This window comes from Scyliorhinus torazame, chromosome 10 (genome assembly GCF_047496885.1).
Source record: "Scyliorhinus torazame isolate Kashiwa2021f chromosome 10, sScyTor2.1, whole genome shotgun sequence".
Taxonomy (NCBI): Eukaryota; Metazoa; Chordata; class Chondrichthyes; order Carcharhiniformes; family Scyliorhinidae; genus Scyliorhinus; species Scyliorhinus torazame.
Window position 1 is genome coordinate 43,372,587 of NC_092716.1, and position 16,018 is coordinate 43,388,604.

Sequence of the window (16,018 nt, forward strand, 5' to 3'; positions counted from 1 at the left end):
AGGGAGAGGCGGAGGTAGTGGCAGCTATGGACGCGGAGAAGGCCTTCGACCGGGTGGAGTGGGAGTACCTTTGGGAAGTGTTGCGGAGGTTTGGGTTCGGGGAGGGGTTTATCAGTTGGGTCGGGCTCCTATATAGAGGCCCGGTGGCGAGTGTGGCTACGAATCGGCGGAGATCGGAGCACTTTCGGCTGTACTGAGGGACGAGGCAGGGGTGTCCCCTGTCCCCCTTGTTTGCATTGGCAATTGAGCCTGTTGCCATGGCACTAAGGGAGTCCAGGAAATGGAGGAGGTTGGTCCAAGAGGGAGAGGAACATCGGGTGTCGCTGTATGCGGACGACCTGTTGCTGTATGTGGCAGATGCAGTGGAGGGGATGGTGGAGGTCATGCGGATCATAAGGGAGTTTGGGGACTTCTCGGGCTATAAGCTCAACGTAGGGAAAAGTGAGCTCTTTGTGGTGCATCCAGGGGACCAGGGAAGAGGGATAGACGACCTACCATTGAAGAGGGCGGAAAGGAACTTTCGGTACTTGGGGATCCAGGTGGCTGGGAGCTGGGGGGCCCTGCACAAGCTCAATTTGACGTGGTTGGTGGAGCAGATGGAGGAGGATTTCAAAAGATGGGATGTGCTGCCACTCTCGCTAGTGGGCAGGGTACAGTCTGTTAAAATGATGGTCCTCCCGAGGTTTCTCTTTGTGTTCCAGTGCCTTCCCAGTGTGATTACCAAGGCCTTTTTAAAACGGGTAGGTAGGAGCATCATGGGTTTCGTGTGGGCAAATAAGACCCCGAGGGTAAAGTGGGTGTTTCTGGAGCGTAGCAGGGACAGGGAGGGCTGGCGCTGCCGAATCTGTGCGGCTACTATTGGGCAGCCAACGTGGCAATGATCCGTAAGTGGGTAATAGAGGGAGAGGGGGCGGCGTGGAAGAGGTTGGAGATGGCGTCCTGCAGGGGCACGAGCCTGAGGGCGCTGGTGACGGAATCGCTGCCGCTCTCGCCGTCAAGGTACACCACGAGTCCGGTGGTGGCGGCAACATTGAAGACCTGGGGGCAGTGGAGACAGCATAGGGGCGAGATGGGAGCCTCGGTTTGGTCCCCGATTCGGGAGAACCATAGGTTCGTCCCGGGAAGGATGGATGGGGGGTTTCGGAGCTGGCACCGGGCAGGGATCAGAAGAATGGGGGACCTGTTTATAGATGGGACGTTTGCGAGCCTAGGGGCGCTGGAGGAGAAGTTTGGGTTACCCCCGGGAAATGCATTCAGGTATATGCAAGTGAGGGTGTTTGTGAGGCGGCAGGTGAGAGAATTCCCGTTGCTCCCGGCACAGAGGATTCAGGACAGGGTAATTTTGGGTGTATGGGTCGGAGAAGGCAAGGTTTCGGCGATCTATCAAGAGATGAAAGAAGAGGAGGAGGTTTCGGTAGAGGAGCTAAAGGGCAAGTGGGAGGAGGAGCTTGGGGAGGAGATTGATGAGGGTCTGTGTGCTGATGCCCTGAGTAGGGTTAATTCTTCCTCCTCTTGCGCCAGGCTCAGCCTAATACAATTCAAGGGTGTTCACAGAGCGCATATGACAGGGGCGAGGATGAGTAGGTTCTTTGGGGTGGAGGACAGGTGTGCGAGGTGCTCGGGGAGTCCGGCAAATCACGTCCACATGTTCTGGTCGTGCCCGGCACTGGAGGGGTTTTGAGGGGTCTTGCGAGGACTATGTCCAAGGTAGTGAAAGTCCAGGTCAAGCCGAGTTGGGGGTTGGCATTATTTGGGGTAACGGACGAGCCGGGAGTGCAGGAGGCGAAAGAGGCCGGTATCCTTTGCGTCCCTGGTAGCCCGGCGGAGGATCTTGTTATTATGGAAGGACGCAAAGCCCCCCAGTGTGGAAGCCTGGTTAAATGACATGGCAGAGTTCATTAAGTTGGAGAGGATAAAGTTTGCCTTACGAGGGTCTGTGCAGGGGTTCTTCAGGCGATGGCAACCGTTCCTAGGCTATCTCGCGGAGCGCTAGGAGGAGGTCAGCAGCAGCAGCAACCCGGGGGGGGTTCCCCAAGGGTACTTTTGAATGTCATATGGGGGGGGGGTTAATCTATGCGGGAGAAACCCAATGTATAAGTAGTTTATTATTTTTGATTGTGGTGTTTGTGTTCTTTCTTTTTTTTGTGATTGGGGGGGGGTTTGTTTGTTAAAACATTTTGTTGGAAAAATTTGAATAATCATATTTAAAAAACAAAAACAAATGTTTCAACTTGCCTGGCCATCTTCAGAGAATTATGCACTTTAACCCCAAAGTCCCTCTGCTCCTGACCTCCTCAAGTGTGTACCATTGAGCCTGTATCATCTCCTCTCAATTTGCTGCATTGAAGTTCATCTGCCAGGTGTCTGCCCATTTGGCCAACTTGTCAATGTCCCTCTGAAGTTGCTTAGCATCATCCTCACAATTCATTATTCTCCCTAGCTTGGTATCATCTGCAAATTTAGAGATTTTGCCCTAAACATCAATCTTGAATTAGTTTATATACATCAGAAAAAGCAAGGGTCTCAACACCGAGCCGAGCCCTGGGGAACACCACTTTCAACTCATCTCCGGCCTGAGAAATGCCCATCTATACCTACAGTCTGTTTCCTATCTCTTAGCCAACTTCTAATACAAGCTGTCATGGACCCATCAATCCCATGTGGCACTGTATCAAATGCTTTCAGAAAGTCCAAATATACAACATCCCAGCACTACTCTCATCCACTGCCTGCGGCACCTCATCAAAGAACTCAATTAAATTTGTCAGATATGACCTGCCCTTGACAAAGTCACGTTGACTGTCCAGTACTAACTTATTTTTCTCAGTGTAAAGACAGCAGGTTTTTTCCGCCATTGTGCAGCGCCTCATCAATCCTAGATTGAACTGCTGTGAAAGCTTGCATGTCTCTGACCTCGGAGATCTTCACCCATGATGGCAGCTATCTCCATTTGAGCTTTCACTGCAGTGCTGAGATGTTTGCTGGCTTCCACCTATGCTGCAGTGAAAATTGAAAGTGGCCACCAGATGATCCATCATAATTGGGGTTTCACGGAGCTTGTCACCACCGCCATGGTGGAAAGGATAAATTCCAAGCTCTGCACGATGCCCCAAGGCATTTTGGAGTTGGCATATGCTTGACAGTGACAAAGGTAATCTGGCAGGACTTCTAATGCACCAAGGATCTTGGTGTGTATGTTTAACAGCATTCTCCTGTCTGCCACCCCTTTGAAATCCTCACCCAAGTCCCCTATAGCAGGACTGGTTTGCAACTTCACTCTCTGAGGAACAGGTACATGAGCCACCCCTTTTCTCTGGCTTGGTTACAGTCCATATTCACACAGTGCCATAATCTGGTGGTATTGAGTGTCAGATGAAGCGTTATTACCTCATCGCTGTCATGGGGTTACTCTTCCTCCAGTCAATTTTGAGACTGTCCAAGTGACAATTAATAATAATAATCTTTATTATTGTCACAAGTAGGCTTACATTAACACTGCCATGAAGTTACTGTGAACAGCCCCTAGTCGCCACATTCCAGCCCCTGTTTGGGTACAGGGAGGGAGAATTCAGAATGTCCAGTTCACCTAACATGTACGTTTTTCAGGACTTGCGGGAGGAAACCGGAGCACCTGGAGGAAACCCACAAAGTCACGGAGAGAACGTGCAGACTCCGCATAGACAGTGACCCAAGCCAGGAATCGAGCCCGGGACCCTGGCACTGTAAAGCAATAGTGCTAACCACCGTGCTACTGTGCTCCGTAACTGGAAAAATGAAAGCAAAAGAGGATGTTTGGAGTAAGGGTGGTGGGGGAGGAAAGCAGGAGTTTCATGGATTCATCACCTGCATCTTCCACTTCATGTCACATCTCAGAATAGGGGTGAGGTGGGAGTTGAGAAGGGGATTAAGGCAGCCACTTACCATCACGCTAAATGGTCCCAGCAAAATCAGATGCCACAGGCTCCATTGTTTTCAGATCAATGATCTAGAGCACTACCTCCATGATTGGGGCTCAGAGGATGTTGTGGAGGTCCCCACTGTTTTTTGGATCTCTTACTGTTATGTGGTCACATCGTCCTGCAAGAGGGAGGATGCATTCATTCACCTTGACCACCTTGAAGTGTTGGGTGCTCGGAGGTACAGACGAACCAACACGGTTGCGATTGGTACAACGCAGTTTTATTCCATTAAACTATTTATACATCAGACTTGGTACTTAGCACGTTGTGACTGTGTGAGTGTCTTGCTACGAGATCCTGGCCCTGTGCCGTCTCCAGATGGACTGCCTAGGAAGTGTTGTGTTTTATACTGTGTCTGCTCTTGTCTGTGATTGGCTGTCGTGTTGTGTGCGCTAATTGGTCCGTTGATCTGTCTATCATTATGTATGTGTCATGATGTATGTTTGAATATCATGACATCCCCCTTTTTTTACAAGATTATGTGCCTACGTGGTTATAAATATAAATGTGTCCTGAATGCAGCTAAATGTGTGTGTGTGCGCGTAATATTTACATCAAGTACATGGGGCTTAACCATATACAAGGGGCGATGTCAGGTGTGACATGCTAACGAGGTTGTACCATAATAAAAAGAAGAACAACGTGGAAATTTGGAACAATCAAACGAAGCTTGTAACGAGAAAACAGAGACATGTTATAAAACAATGGTTGCAAAAGTTTGATGTGTGAACAGTCTCAAGTCCAGTCTAGTAGGTGGGCGACGAATTCGGGTTGACCGCCTCAAGGGTGGGTCGAGAACCACCGGCTGAGGTGCGGGCCTGGCCACGGGTGGTGACAGAAGGGGCATGGTATACGGCAGCTCCATGAAGTCGCTATCAGGAACCAGTGGAGGACACAGCATCTGTGTAGGGTCCCGTTGCGAGCGTGGAAGTAAGCGAAGGGCTCGACGATTGCACCTATGCACGGATCCATCCGGCATGCGTACCAGGAACGAGCGCGGAGCCACACGTCGGAGGACTTCGGCAGGTGCTGACCAGCCACCGTCTGGTAGGTGGATGCGGACGTTGTCTCCAGGGGCCAGGGAGGGAAGATCAGTTGCCCGTGTGTCGTACGATCTCTTCTGGTGACCGCGCTGCAGTTGCATCCTATGCAGTACCGGACCATGGTCTATTGTTGGTGCCAGGATGGAAGGCAAAGTGGTTCTGAGGGCGCGACCCATCAGCAGCTGTGCTGGTGAGAGACCAGTGGCTAGTGGGGCCGAGCGATAGGCCAGCAGGACGAGGCAGAAATCCGACCCGGCAGCAGCAGCCTTGCAGCGGAGCCACTTGGCAATGTGAACGCCCTTCTCCGCCTTTCCATTTGACTGGGGGTGCAGAGGGCTGGACGTCACGTGTGTGAAGCCATACGAAGCAGCAAAGGACGACCATTCCTGGCTGGCAAAACAGGGCCCATTGTCCGACATGACAGTCATCGGAATGCTGTGGCGAGCAAAGGTGTCTTTGCAGGCCCTGATGACAGCAGACGACGTCAAATCGTGCAGGCGTATGACTTCAGGGTAGTTTGAGAAGTAGTCAACTATGATGACATGGTCCCTGCCGAGCGCGTGAAACAGGTCGACACCCACCTTTGATCGAGAACCAGCTGGCGCATGCTGTGCGGAATCACAATCCGGTCCAGCTTCAGAAGGACACCATCAATGATGGCTAGATCGTCTCCTACATTGTCGAACTGTGTGCACTGCCCTTTGAGCCATTCTCCCGTCATGTGGCGCATCACTCGCTGCAGAAGGGGGCCGGCTGCAGTCTCTCGGCAGATACGGGCCAGACTAGAGTAGTCAGCCGGCAGATTTGCCGCTGTGAAAGCCACCTGTGCCTCGACCTGACATACAAACCCCTCCGCATCTGGCGGCGTGCTCACTGCTCTGGATAGGGCATCAGCCACGATGAGGTCCTTCCCTGGAGTGTAGACCAGTTGGAAGTCGTACCTTCTGAGTTTAAGTAGGATGCGCTGGAGGCGAGGGGTCATCTCGTTCAGGTCCTTGTTTATTAGGCTGACCAGGGGGCGGTGGTCAGTTTCGACAGTGAACCGGGGAAGACCATATACGTAATTATGGAACTTGTCTAAACCGGTTAGCAAGCCCAGGCACCCTTTTTCGATCTGCGCGTAGCGCTGCTCTGTGGGGGTCATGGCCCGCGAAGCATAGGCAACTGGGGCCCATGATGCCGTGTCATCTCTCTGCAGGAGCACTGCTCCAATGCCGGATTGGCTGGCATCAGTTGAGATTTTGGTGGCACGAGGCGTGTCAAAAAACGCCAACACTGGTGCCGTGGTGAGTTTGCGTTTGAGCTCCTCCCATTCCAGCTGGTGTGTGTGTTGCCACTGGAACTCTGTAGATTTTCTGACGAGGTGGTGCAGAGTCGTCGTGTGGGAGGCAAGGTTGGGAATGACCTTCCCCAGGAAGCTGACCATGCCAAGGAAGTGTAGGACAGCTTTCTTGTCGGCCGGCTGCGGCATGGCTGTGATGGCGCTCACCTTGTCTGCATCTGGACGGACCTCTGACTGGGAGATATGGTCCCCCAGGAACTTCAACTCTGTCTGGCCAAAGGAGCACTTGGTTCGGTTGAGGCGCAGGCCGTTTTCCCGTATGCGAGACGATATATGTGGTCCTGCGGTGTGGTGGACCAGATGACGACATAGTCTACATATACGCGCACTCCTTCGATGCCTTCCATCATCTGCTCCATGATTCTATGGAATACCTCGGATGCCGAGATGATGCCAAATGGCATCCGGTTGTAGCAGAACCTGCCGAAAGGGGTGTTGAAGGTACATAGCTTTCGGCTGGACGGGTCCAGTTGGATCTGCCAAAACCCTTTAGAAGCATCCAGTTTCGTGAATATCTTCGCCTGGGCCATTTCACTGGTGATCTCCTCCTGTTTGGGTATGGGATAATGTTCCCTCATATTATTATTGAGGTCTTTGGGGTCAATACAGATACGGAGCTCGCCGGAGGGAGTCTTGACACACACCATGGAGCTGACCCATGGTGTGGGCTCCATGACCCTGGATCGGACCCCTTGGTCCTGGAGATCGTGCAGCTGCTGCTTGAGGCGGTCTTTAAGTGGTGCAGGAACCCTGCGAGGTGTGTGAATGACCGGGATGGCGTCCGGTTTGAGGCGAATTCGGTAGGTGTATGGCAGTGTTCCCATGCCTTCGAATGCCTCCTGGTTGTGGGCGAGGAGCAATTGGAGCTGTGCATTGAACTCTGCATCCGGGAAGTCAGACGTGCCGTCTGGAGAGAGAGAGTGGATTTGTTGCACAAGGTGGAGAGCCTTGCATGCCTGTGCGCCCAGCAGGGAGTCCTTCGATGAGCCGACTATCTCGAACGAGAGTGTGGCCGTGTGTGTGTGCTGTGTGTCACCTGGAGCTGGCAGGATCCCATGGCCGGGATAACATTCCCATTGTAGTCGACCATCTTGCACCGGGATGGCCGCATTGGTGGTCTGACCTTCATGGCGTAGAAGGCTGACCACGCTATGGGGTTGGTGGAGGCGCCAGTGTCCAGGCGGAAAGTGATCGGCGATCGGTTGACCGTTAGGGTGGCACTCCATTCATCGCCCGGATTGATGGTGTTGACCCGGTTCCCAATGACCGCAACCCGGAAGGCGTCTTGGTCATCTGTGTCATCGGTTTGGATGTCGTGATGTGGAGGCTGAATGGTCCGCACGTTCCTGCGAGGTTGTCGGAGATGTGGAAAATCAACAGGTTGAGCCGCTCGACAGTAGGCAGCGTAGTGGCCCATCTTGCCACAGCGTAGGCAGTCGGGTTTTTGCAGGACATTGCCCTTTTAAATGTGCAGCTCCAGTTGCCACACGTCATGACGTCATGGCGTGCGTTACGCCACTGTGCATGCGCAGTTCGGTCTTGCGTCGGGCACGCCTGTGCAGCACGTCCCTCATGTTGCCGTAGGTTTTGGCGCGCACAAGCGCGGGAGGCTTTGGAAAGTGCGCGAAACGGCCGCCCTCGTCCGGGCCGCGGGCCGGGAGAAACTCGATTGCCTGGATGCGTTCGGCCTAGTGGGTGGCCTGGCTTGCCGATTCGGTCGCGAGGTACCCCCTCCGTGCCGATTCGGTCGCCTGAAATTGGGCATAGCGGCTAGTCGCATTCTCATGCAGGACACAGGCTTCAACTGCAGATGCTAAGGTCAGGCCTTTTATTTTTTTAGAAGCTGCTGGCGTAGGCCACTGGAGGCAACGCCAAAAACGATCTGGTCCTGGATCATGAACTCTGAGGTGGTGTCGTAACCGCAGGACTGCACGAGTATGCGGAGGTGCGTCAGGAAGGACTGAAAGAGCTCATCCTTACCTTGCAGGCGCTGCTGAAAGACATACCTCTCAAAGCTTTTGTTGACCTCAACGTTGAAGTGCTTGTCGAGCTTGAGGAGGACCATGTCATATTTAGCTTTGTTCGCGCCTTCCGCGAACACCAAGGAGTTGTACACATGGATGGCTTGCTGACCTGCGGTAGTGAGGAGCATGGCAATCTTCGTTTCGTCCGAGGCGCCCCGTTTTTCATTGGCTTGCACGAAGAGTTTGAAGCGCTGCTTGAAGAGCGTCAAAATTTGTGCCCAGGTTCCCAGCGACTTGCAACGGCTGCGATTTGTTGAGGGTGTCCATGGCTCAGGATGGCAGATTTGCCGGTAGGTATCGATTCACTCCTGGTATCATGAAGTGTTGGGTGCTCTCAGGTACAGACGAACCAACACGGTTGCGATTGGTACAACGCAGTTTTATTCCATTAAACTATTTATACATCAGACTTGGTACTCAGCACGTTGTGACTGTGTGAGTGTCTTGCGATGAGGTCCTGGCCCTGTGCCATCTCCAGATGGACTGCCTAGGAAATGTTGTTTCTTGTTTTATACTGTGTCTGCTCTTGTCTGTGATTGGCTGTCGTGTTATGTGTGCTAATTGGTCCGTTGGTCTGTCTATCATTATGTATGTGTTATGATGTATGTTTGAATATCATGACACACCTGAGACGTTATTAGCTTTCTTTCACCTCTGTAGAAATATGTTCCCATTCCCTTCAGAGGCCTGGTGCAGGAGGGTCTTCTGGACCAGGAAATCTGCCTCACTCCTGGACTCAACCTGCATCAAAGGCACCAAACACTATTTCTGGGCAATGACATTCTCAAAAACCTGGGGGAAAACTGTCACCTCTGTTCCTTTCCAAGTCACACTCCATCCTTAACGCACAAATTCAGAGCAGGTGTAGGCCATCTGGCTTCTCAAACATGCTACCCCATTCGATAAGGTCATGGCTGATCGGACTGTGGCTTCAACTCCATTATTCTGTCTAACCCAGATAATCTTTTGACTCCTTTGTTAATCGAGAATCTATCTACTCTGGATATTCGTGGGTGGGTCGCAGGCGGGTGTCGGGAGGATTGTGGGGCCATGCATCGTGGCGTTCCCAATTATGGGAAGTAATGCCCAATGGCTGCGACCAGCTATCACAATGCTGGCCGTTCACAGCACAAGCGCTGCCTCAGCAGACCCAGAGCCCAGCAGAGTAGACGGCCTCCTTCTGACGTCAGTGTGCTGACCTAGGAGCAGATTTTTTAAAAAATTGATCGATGGAGTCTTCCACGGGGCAGCACGGTAGCATAGTGGTTAGCACAGTTGCTTCACAGCTCCAGGGTCCCAAGTTCGATTCCTGGCTTGGGTCACTGTCTGTGCGGAGTCTGCACATTCTCCCCGTGTCTGCGTGGGTTTCCTCCGGGTGCTCCGGTTTCCTCCCACAGTCCAAAGATGTGCGGGTTAAGTGGATTGGCCATGCTAAATTGCCCTCAGTGTCCAAAAAAAAATTAAGTGGGGTTTACTGGGATAGGGTAGAGACTTGGGCTTGAGTAGGGTGCTCTTTGTAAGGGCCAGTGCAGACTTGATGGGCCGAATGGCCTCCTTCTGCACTGTAAATACTATGATTCTATGATTCCCACCTGGAGCGGCTGCAGAGAAAAGGTCACATGGGGATGAGAAAAGTATCAGCCATCATTGGCAGAGCAGGTTCGATGTGCCGAGTGGCCTAATTCTGCTCCAGTGTCATATGATGCCCTGGGCGGAAGAGAGATTCCTCCATTTTGTTAGCAGCAGGCAAGCAACAGGACTCAAGAATTTATAATGGATCATTTTGTAATTAAGGATGAGAGCACCAGACACAGAGGCCTGGATCTCACAACTAAATTTGCTGGAGAAATGCTCAGGAGAGTCCACAGCAGGACGAAGCATTGGTGGTGTGAGCTGCCCAGGAGAATCCGCAGCAGCAGAAAGCAGTGTGACCTGGTGTGACCTCCAGGGCCTCTGGTGAGCAGCCCATAAGTAGCTGAAATCAGGAACAAAGCAGTATAAAGATGATTTTTTTTTTTTTTTTAAGGTTTGGCTTTATTAATTCCGCCAATGCAAATCCGGATGTGAAGCCCATGTGTGTTATAGGCAGGGAAGTACTGGCAAATGAAAGTTTAAAACTTCAAAGGCATTTGAAGATTAAGCATGACGAGTTCAAGGACAAACTTCTTAATTTTTTCCAACGGATGCAGTGAGAACTTAAATCATCAGCTGAAGTCCCTAGCAGAAATGTAACATTGAATGACAAAGCACGTGAGATTGAGGGGACCAAGGCGGCGTGGGGCGCAAAGGCCATCTGACGCAAGGCATGTAGGTCGGCCGGCATGAGGTGCGAAGGATGGCCAGTTGGAAAAAAGGGCCCCAGGCAAAAAGTTTGAAAAACACTATTCTATTCTCTATCTTCAAAGCGATGTTGAATTATGTTCAGGAGATTCATGCCCCAGAAACAGTGGTAATATTATACCAATAAAGATTTCAATTCTACAACTTTTATCCCCACTTCTCATTATTCTGGAATCCCTTATTTGGAAATAATCCAAATTCACCTCTTCCACTGACTGGAGATGCAAGTCATCTGGTGTCACCCCACATCTCTAACTAGAGCCATATAAACTAATGTTCATCCCTTGTTTTCCTTGGCCTCCACAGAGTTTACATTCTATAGCAAACAAATAACACATTTCCTTTTGTTACAGAAGTCACAAAGTCACATCCTCTTGTCAATAATATCGTAAACATGGACATGAACATACTCTAACCCATTCCTACAAATACTAAAATCATTAAGAACAAACTGTTAAAACATTTATCATAATGTAAAAACAGAAAGAATAGTTTTCCTCCAATGATGTTCTGCCCCACAAATATAGTTAATCAATGTGTGGGCTTAGGTCAACCAAAGTTCAAACTCATTTTTATCTATTCCTTTAAAATTGATCTAAAAACTCTTAATTAACAAAGTCATAAAACCATGAAGTACAGTTTATCACAAATAGCCTTCCTGTTCTCCAACTGCATCGACTGCCCATCCTCTCATTAACAGGAATTCAAACTGAACCATCTAATTTAAACTGTGGTTAAATAATAAAATCCACAGATGTTACCAACCAACTAACCCTAAAAATTAGTAACTTGGTGTCATGGTCAAACATTTCCATGTAGATTGGAGAGGAGAGGAAATGCTCAAAGCTTTGAAAAGAAATTCAAGGAAATGAACAAATCTTGAAATATAATTTATTAAATATTTATTCTATACATTACAATAAATTGTCGCTAGTGTGATTTAAGCACCATAGGCAGAGTGTCTGAGAAGGAACAGTACAAGACGTCAATAGGTGACCTTAATGGACAGTATACAAGTGTTATTTTTTTCATGATTCATATGCAAATTACATAATAACTATATGTGTATTTATTTATATATAATATATATACATAATCCCTGGTACTGTATACACACAAATATATAATGAACAATTATGCCAAGAGCCACTATCATTTTGTGGTGGCGGCGGGGGGGGCAGCAAATCTGTAATACATTTTAGGGGTTATTTTAAAACCACCTGTCCAAAGAAATAAGCTATTCATCTTATTTTCTAAATGTCTCCATTGTAGATACGTTACCAATCACTTTTTCTTGGTCAAATTAAAAAACTGCTACCTCTGCTGTTCTTATATTTTTTGTATATATGGGTGTACATATTTATGCTAAGATTTAAGAAAATTATGCAAGTGGTGGAAATCAGCAACATGTTGGTCAGCCTTTTAAAAGAAAAAAAATAATGCTTTGATCACTTTACACTCAATAAATTAACCAAAGAGTGAATCAATGAAAAATATTGAAGATGCTCGAAATAGAAACCGAAAATGCAGAAATCATTTAGCAAGTTAGGCAACATCTCTGAAGAAAGAAAATGGTTAGAGCAACATTTCAGGTCTTTGATCTTTTATCATACCCAATATTTCATATCTGTAACTTCCCATAACCCAAAGGAGGATTTATCGCTCTGAAACATAAACCAACGCTTTGAGAATTTCCCACAGATCTTGCCTGACCTGCAAGCACTTGCAGCATAGTTCTGATAAATCTTAGACTATGTTTTTTCTTTCAAAAGACTGATCAACCCACTGGAGCATTCCAGCATTTCTGTACTTATTTACAATCTTTTCAATGCCAAACAAAGTGGAAGAACAACAGCGAACCAGAATCAATGTCATACCATCAATATTCACTGGCCTGCATTTCTTTCATGAATACGTTTTCACACAGATAGCTTTTAATAAGAGGGTTAAGTTAAACACTTGTTGGCCTGATTTTATGAAGAACAAAAAGACACAGACATGGTGCATGTGCCTTCCAAAGACCACTCAAGATTGGCTTCCGTTGACTACAAGTTATATTTGAATTTTTAAAAGACAAAGATGATTTTTAAAGAGGTGAATAAAATGGTGAATGCACATTTACTGTAGGAGATCGGAATAGTAATACTAGGAATTTAAACTATTTCAAAAAAGTGCATAACAAAAATGTTTAGTGCTACAAAATGCAGCTTTTTGATACAAAAATTTCAATTAGCAGCACGATTCTATATATAGTACTGGTGTTAAGAATTCAAATTACTGCACAGTATTTAATTTTAATTTACCTCACGAGTTCATTGAGAATGGGGGAATATGCCAGTGGATCAAGGTGCGAGAGATTGAATAGTGCGTCAATTACTTCCTCTCCCTTCCCTCCATTGAGATCATGTTTTAAAACAATCAAGAAAGTCACGCTACTCCAGGAAAAGGAAAAATAGACAATAACAATCTCTTTATGCTGAGTCAAAGGTATTTCTGTTTTCCTTTCGATCTTGTTTTCAGTGTTGATCTCTGCATAATTCCTCAGAAATTATCCATCATTACCGAGGACTAATTAACTATTCAAAAGAAAGCATCAGACTGAAATATCGACCTGTAACACAACGCAATGTGTATATTCAACCCAACCCCCAATCTCAAATCAGATTGTCAGAATCAGTGTAGATGGTGGAAGAGCTATCATTTTAGAACTGATTGTTATTACATTTAATCAGGCATATTAAGCCAAATCTTTTGTCATTCCTCTTTCCTATTGAATCTTAGCTTAAGCAAAAGAACACTGGTGAAAAATGCAACAGGCAACAAAGGGTGATCATCATGATCCCTGGTAGGATGCTACTCAAACTTCTAAAAAGTTGTGTACCAAAAAGAAATAGATGATCTAAAGTTTAATTCTGAATGTTCAACTATGATTAATATGGCACAGTTTTTCATTCGGCTAAGTGAATTACATTGGGGATTGCAATATAGCGTGAATTACTTTAGTTATTTTATTTTTCTTGAAAAATGCAACTGGTTCAACAACGTCAGGGTATTCTGTTTAACAGCATGATTACCAGAACATTATTTTCAACAAGACTGAAATTAAAATCCATGCGCCTATTTCAGGTCAAATTACGATGGCAATCCGCCAAACTCAGTCAATCCATATCTGCACCAGGCAGACTTGGAGCATCGAAATACATACACAGTCTTATTGATTGACCAACCAGCCCTGCATCACTTATAGGCCATGGAGGACTGGACCTAACACTGGAAACTAGATTATTCTAACTCCGGTTTAAATAATGTTATAAGCAAGTGTCCCTACAGGTTGTCCCGGCTGGACAAATACAGAAAGCTTACCAGCACTTTGCACTAGTGGGCTGTGTGGCTTCAGTTCATAAAGCACCCGGTGCATAATAGGGATTTGTGAAACTCCAAGCTCACAAAAATGGGCTATACCCCTATACATTAGATCAGCAGAATCAACTGGTTGAGTAGATTTCTTAGTAGCGTGGTTTGGAGATTCAAACATAGCACAGTAATGGGTTTTCTGGGTGTCAAGACACATACCTGACGAACAGTGGCCTTCAGAATGATACGTGAAAGTGACACTTGCTGTCAGTTTGCTACCATCAATTTATCATTGCCTCCACATTATTTTTTTTAAAATACTGATGCTCACTCACTGTAAGGCATTTTGATCCCTCATCTCTTGATAGTCTAGGGTACTGGCTCCCTAAATCATCCATTTTTCGGTTTTCAATTGGCACAATTCCCATTCTTTTCACAGTTCAGTTTCAAGTATTAAACCAAAGAATTGGGATTTGACAATGATAAAATCTGAAATGCTAATAAGTCCAGATCGAAAATTAATTGCCAATTTAAAACATCTGTTTCATTAATCGTAAAGGCAGATTTAACAGAGTACAAGTAATTAGACTGGGAATTTCACCTTTCTAAAGATTAGACAGATGCCAGTGAGAAGAAATTTTAAAGAGGGCAGCATTACTAACATTTGTCTTCATCCCAAGAATATGATTAAAGTGCGATGTAGCTGCAAGCTTTTTTTTCCCCATGAATCATCTCACAAAGACCAGGATCCTTTTCCTGGAATCTATTTAAATACTCAGTTGAGTGTTTCTGCAGCCGACCAGAAGGAGATGGACCAAACAGATAACAAAATTGAAATCCATTTTGAAAAGAAAATGCTCGGGAAGGAATGTGTATAAGTACACTGCTCCTGATATTATGCTGGTCAGGTTTTAATTTCTAAAACTACTGCTTTGATTCACTGGGAAAGCTGTCATTTTAGCCTTTCATCCACAGTTTGTACTTAGACTTCCAGCATCAGGGTCAATTTTTAATCTCTTAAAATCAGATTTCAATGCCTCATACTAAATTTTATTTGGCCCACTAATGGCATTTAAAAACGCCATCGTTAACATCTACATCATCTTCCCACTTTAGTTAGCCGGCAGTAAACAAAATGAACAGGATTACAAAATTCCCAGTTGACAATTCTTTCAGTCTGGGTGAGTCGGCCCAATTTGAGACTGCCTTCTCATCGACAGCCGTGGGCACCTTGGACAAGTGGTGGAGTTGTCGTAATAACAATCTCTGCAAATAAGGAAAGTAAACAGCATTTTAAGATATTGGTTACAGAATAAGATTCACAGTATTGCAAATCGATGTTTAGAGATAACATAAGGGGGTAGGGGGTTGGTTTCTCTGTCCCGCCGCGCCCCCGCCGGCAGCGGGATCCTCCGTCTCAGCAGCCGGCCAATGGGGTTTCCCATTGTGGCCACCCTCGTGCCGTCGGGAAATCCGCAGGCGTGAGTGCGCTGCCGGCGAAGCGGAGGATCCCGCCGATGGAGAATCCCACCCATGGTGTCTCTGATTTACATTAAAATTACATGGGAGGATTAGAGTGGTCAGGTTGGTCTCAAAGCTCAAACTATAACATCGGTTTCACTCCTAAAATCTCTCTTGGGCAATCTGTTCCATTCTCTGTCAAGCAGTTGATAGTCCACCTTTTCACGTAGAGTTCGCGGTTGCATAAAATTGTCAGTTTACCAGTTTCCAAGATTGGTTTGATGAAAATCTGTTACGAGCCTTTTTTGTTCCACTGTAAACATTCTGACTTCCTTCATTCCCTCCTCATAGCTCCAGATCCTATTCCCAGCAATAGTTTAGTTAACCTGCTCCACAAAACCAGTTATGTCCCAATAATATAAAACTTTGTGGACTGAAACATTGCTCTATCTACACATACTCACTACTTGCATTATATTCTATTCTTCGTACTGA

General features: G+C 47.0%; 1 protein-coding gene across 3 annotated transcripts in view; it reads right to left on the bottom strand.

Annotated features, from left to right (window-relative positions):
* Positions 1 to 11,585: 11,585 nt before the first annotated feature.
* Positions 11,586 to 16,018, bottom strand: part of def8 (differentially expressed in FDCP 8 homolog) — a 47,830-nt gene continuing 43,397 nt past the window's right edge. For 2 of the 3 annotated variants that reach the window (XM_072518035.1, XM_072518036.1), the window contains one exon: positions 11,586 to 12,127. In XM_072518035.1, coding sequence (XP_072374136.1) covers positions 12,007 to 12,127 — 121 coding nt within the window. In that variant the 3' untranslated portion in view covers positions 11,586 to 12,006. Of the gene's footprint in view, positions 15,329 to 16,018 lie in introns of all 3 variants that reach the window. The other variant, XM_072518037.1, reaches the window with a different exon arrangement.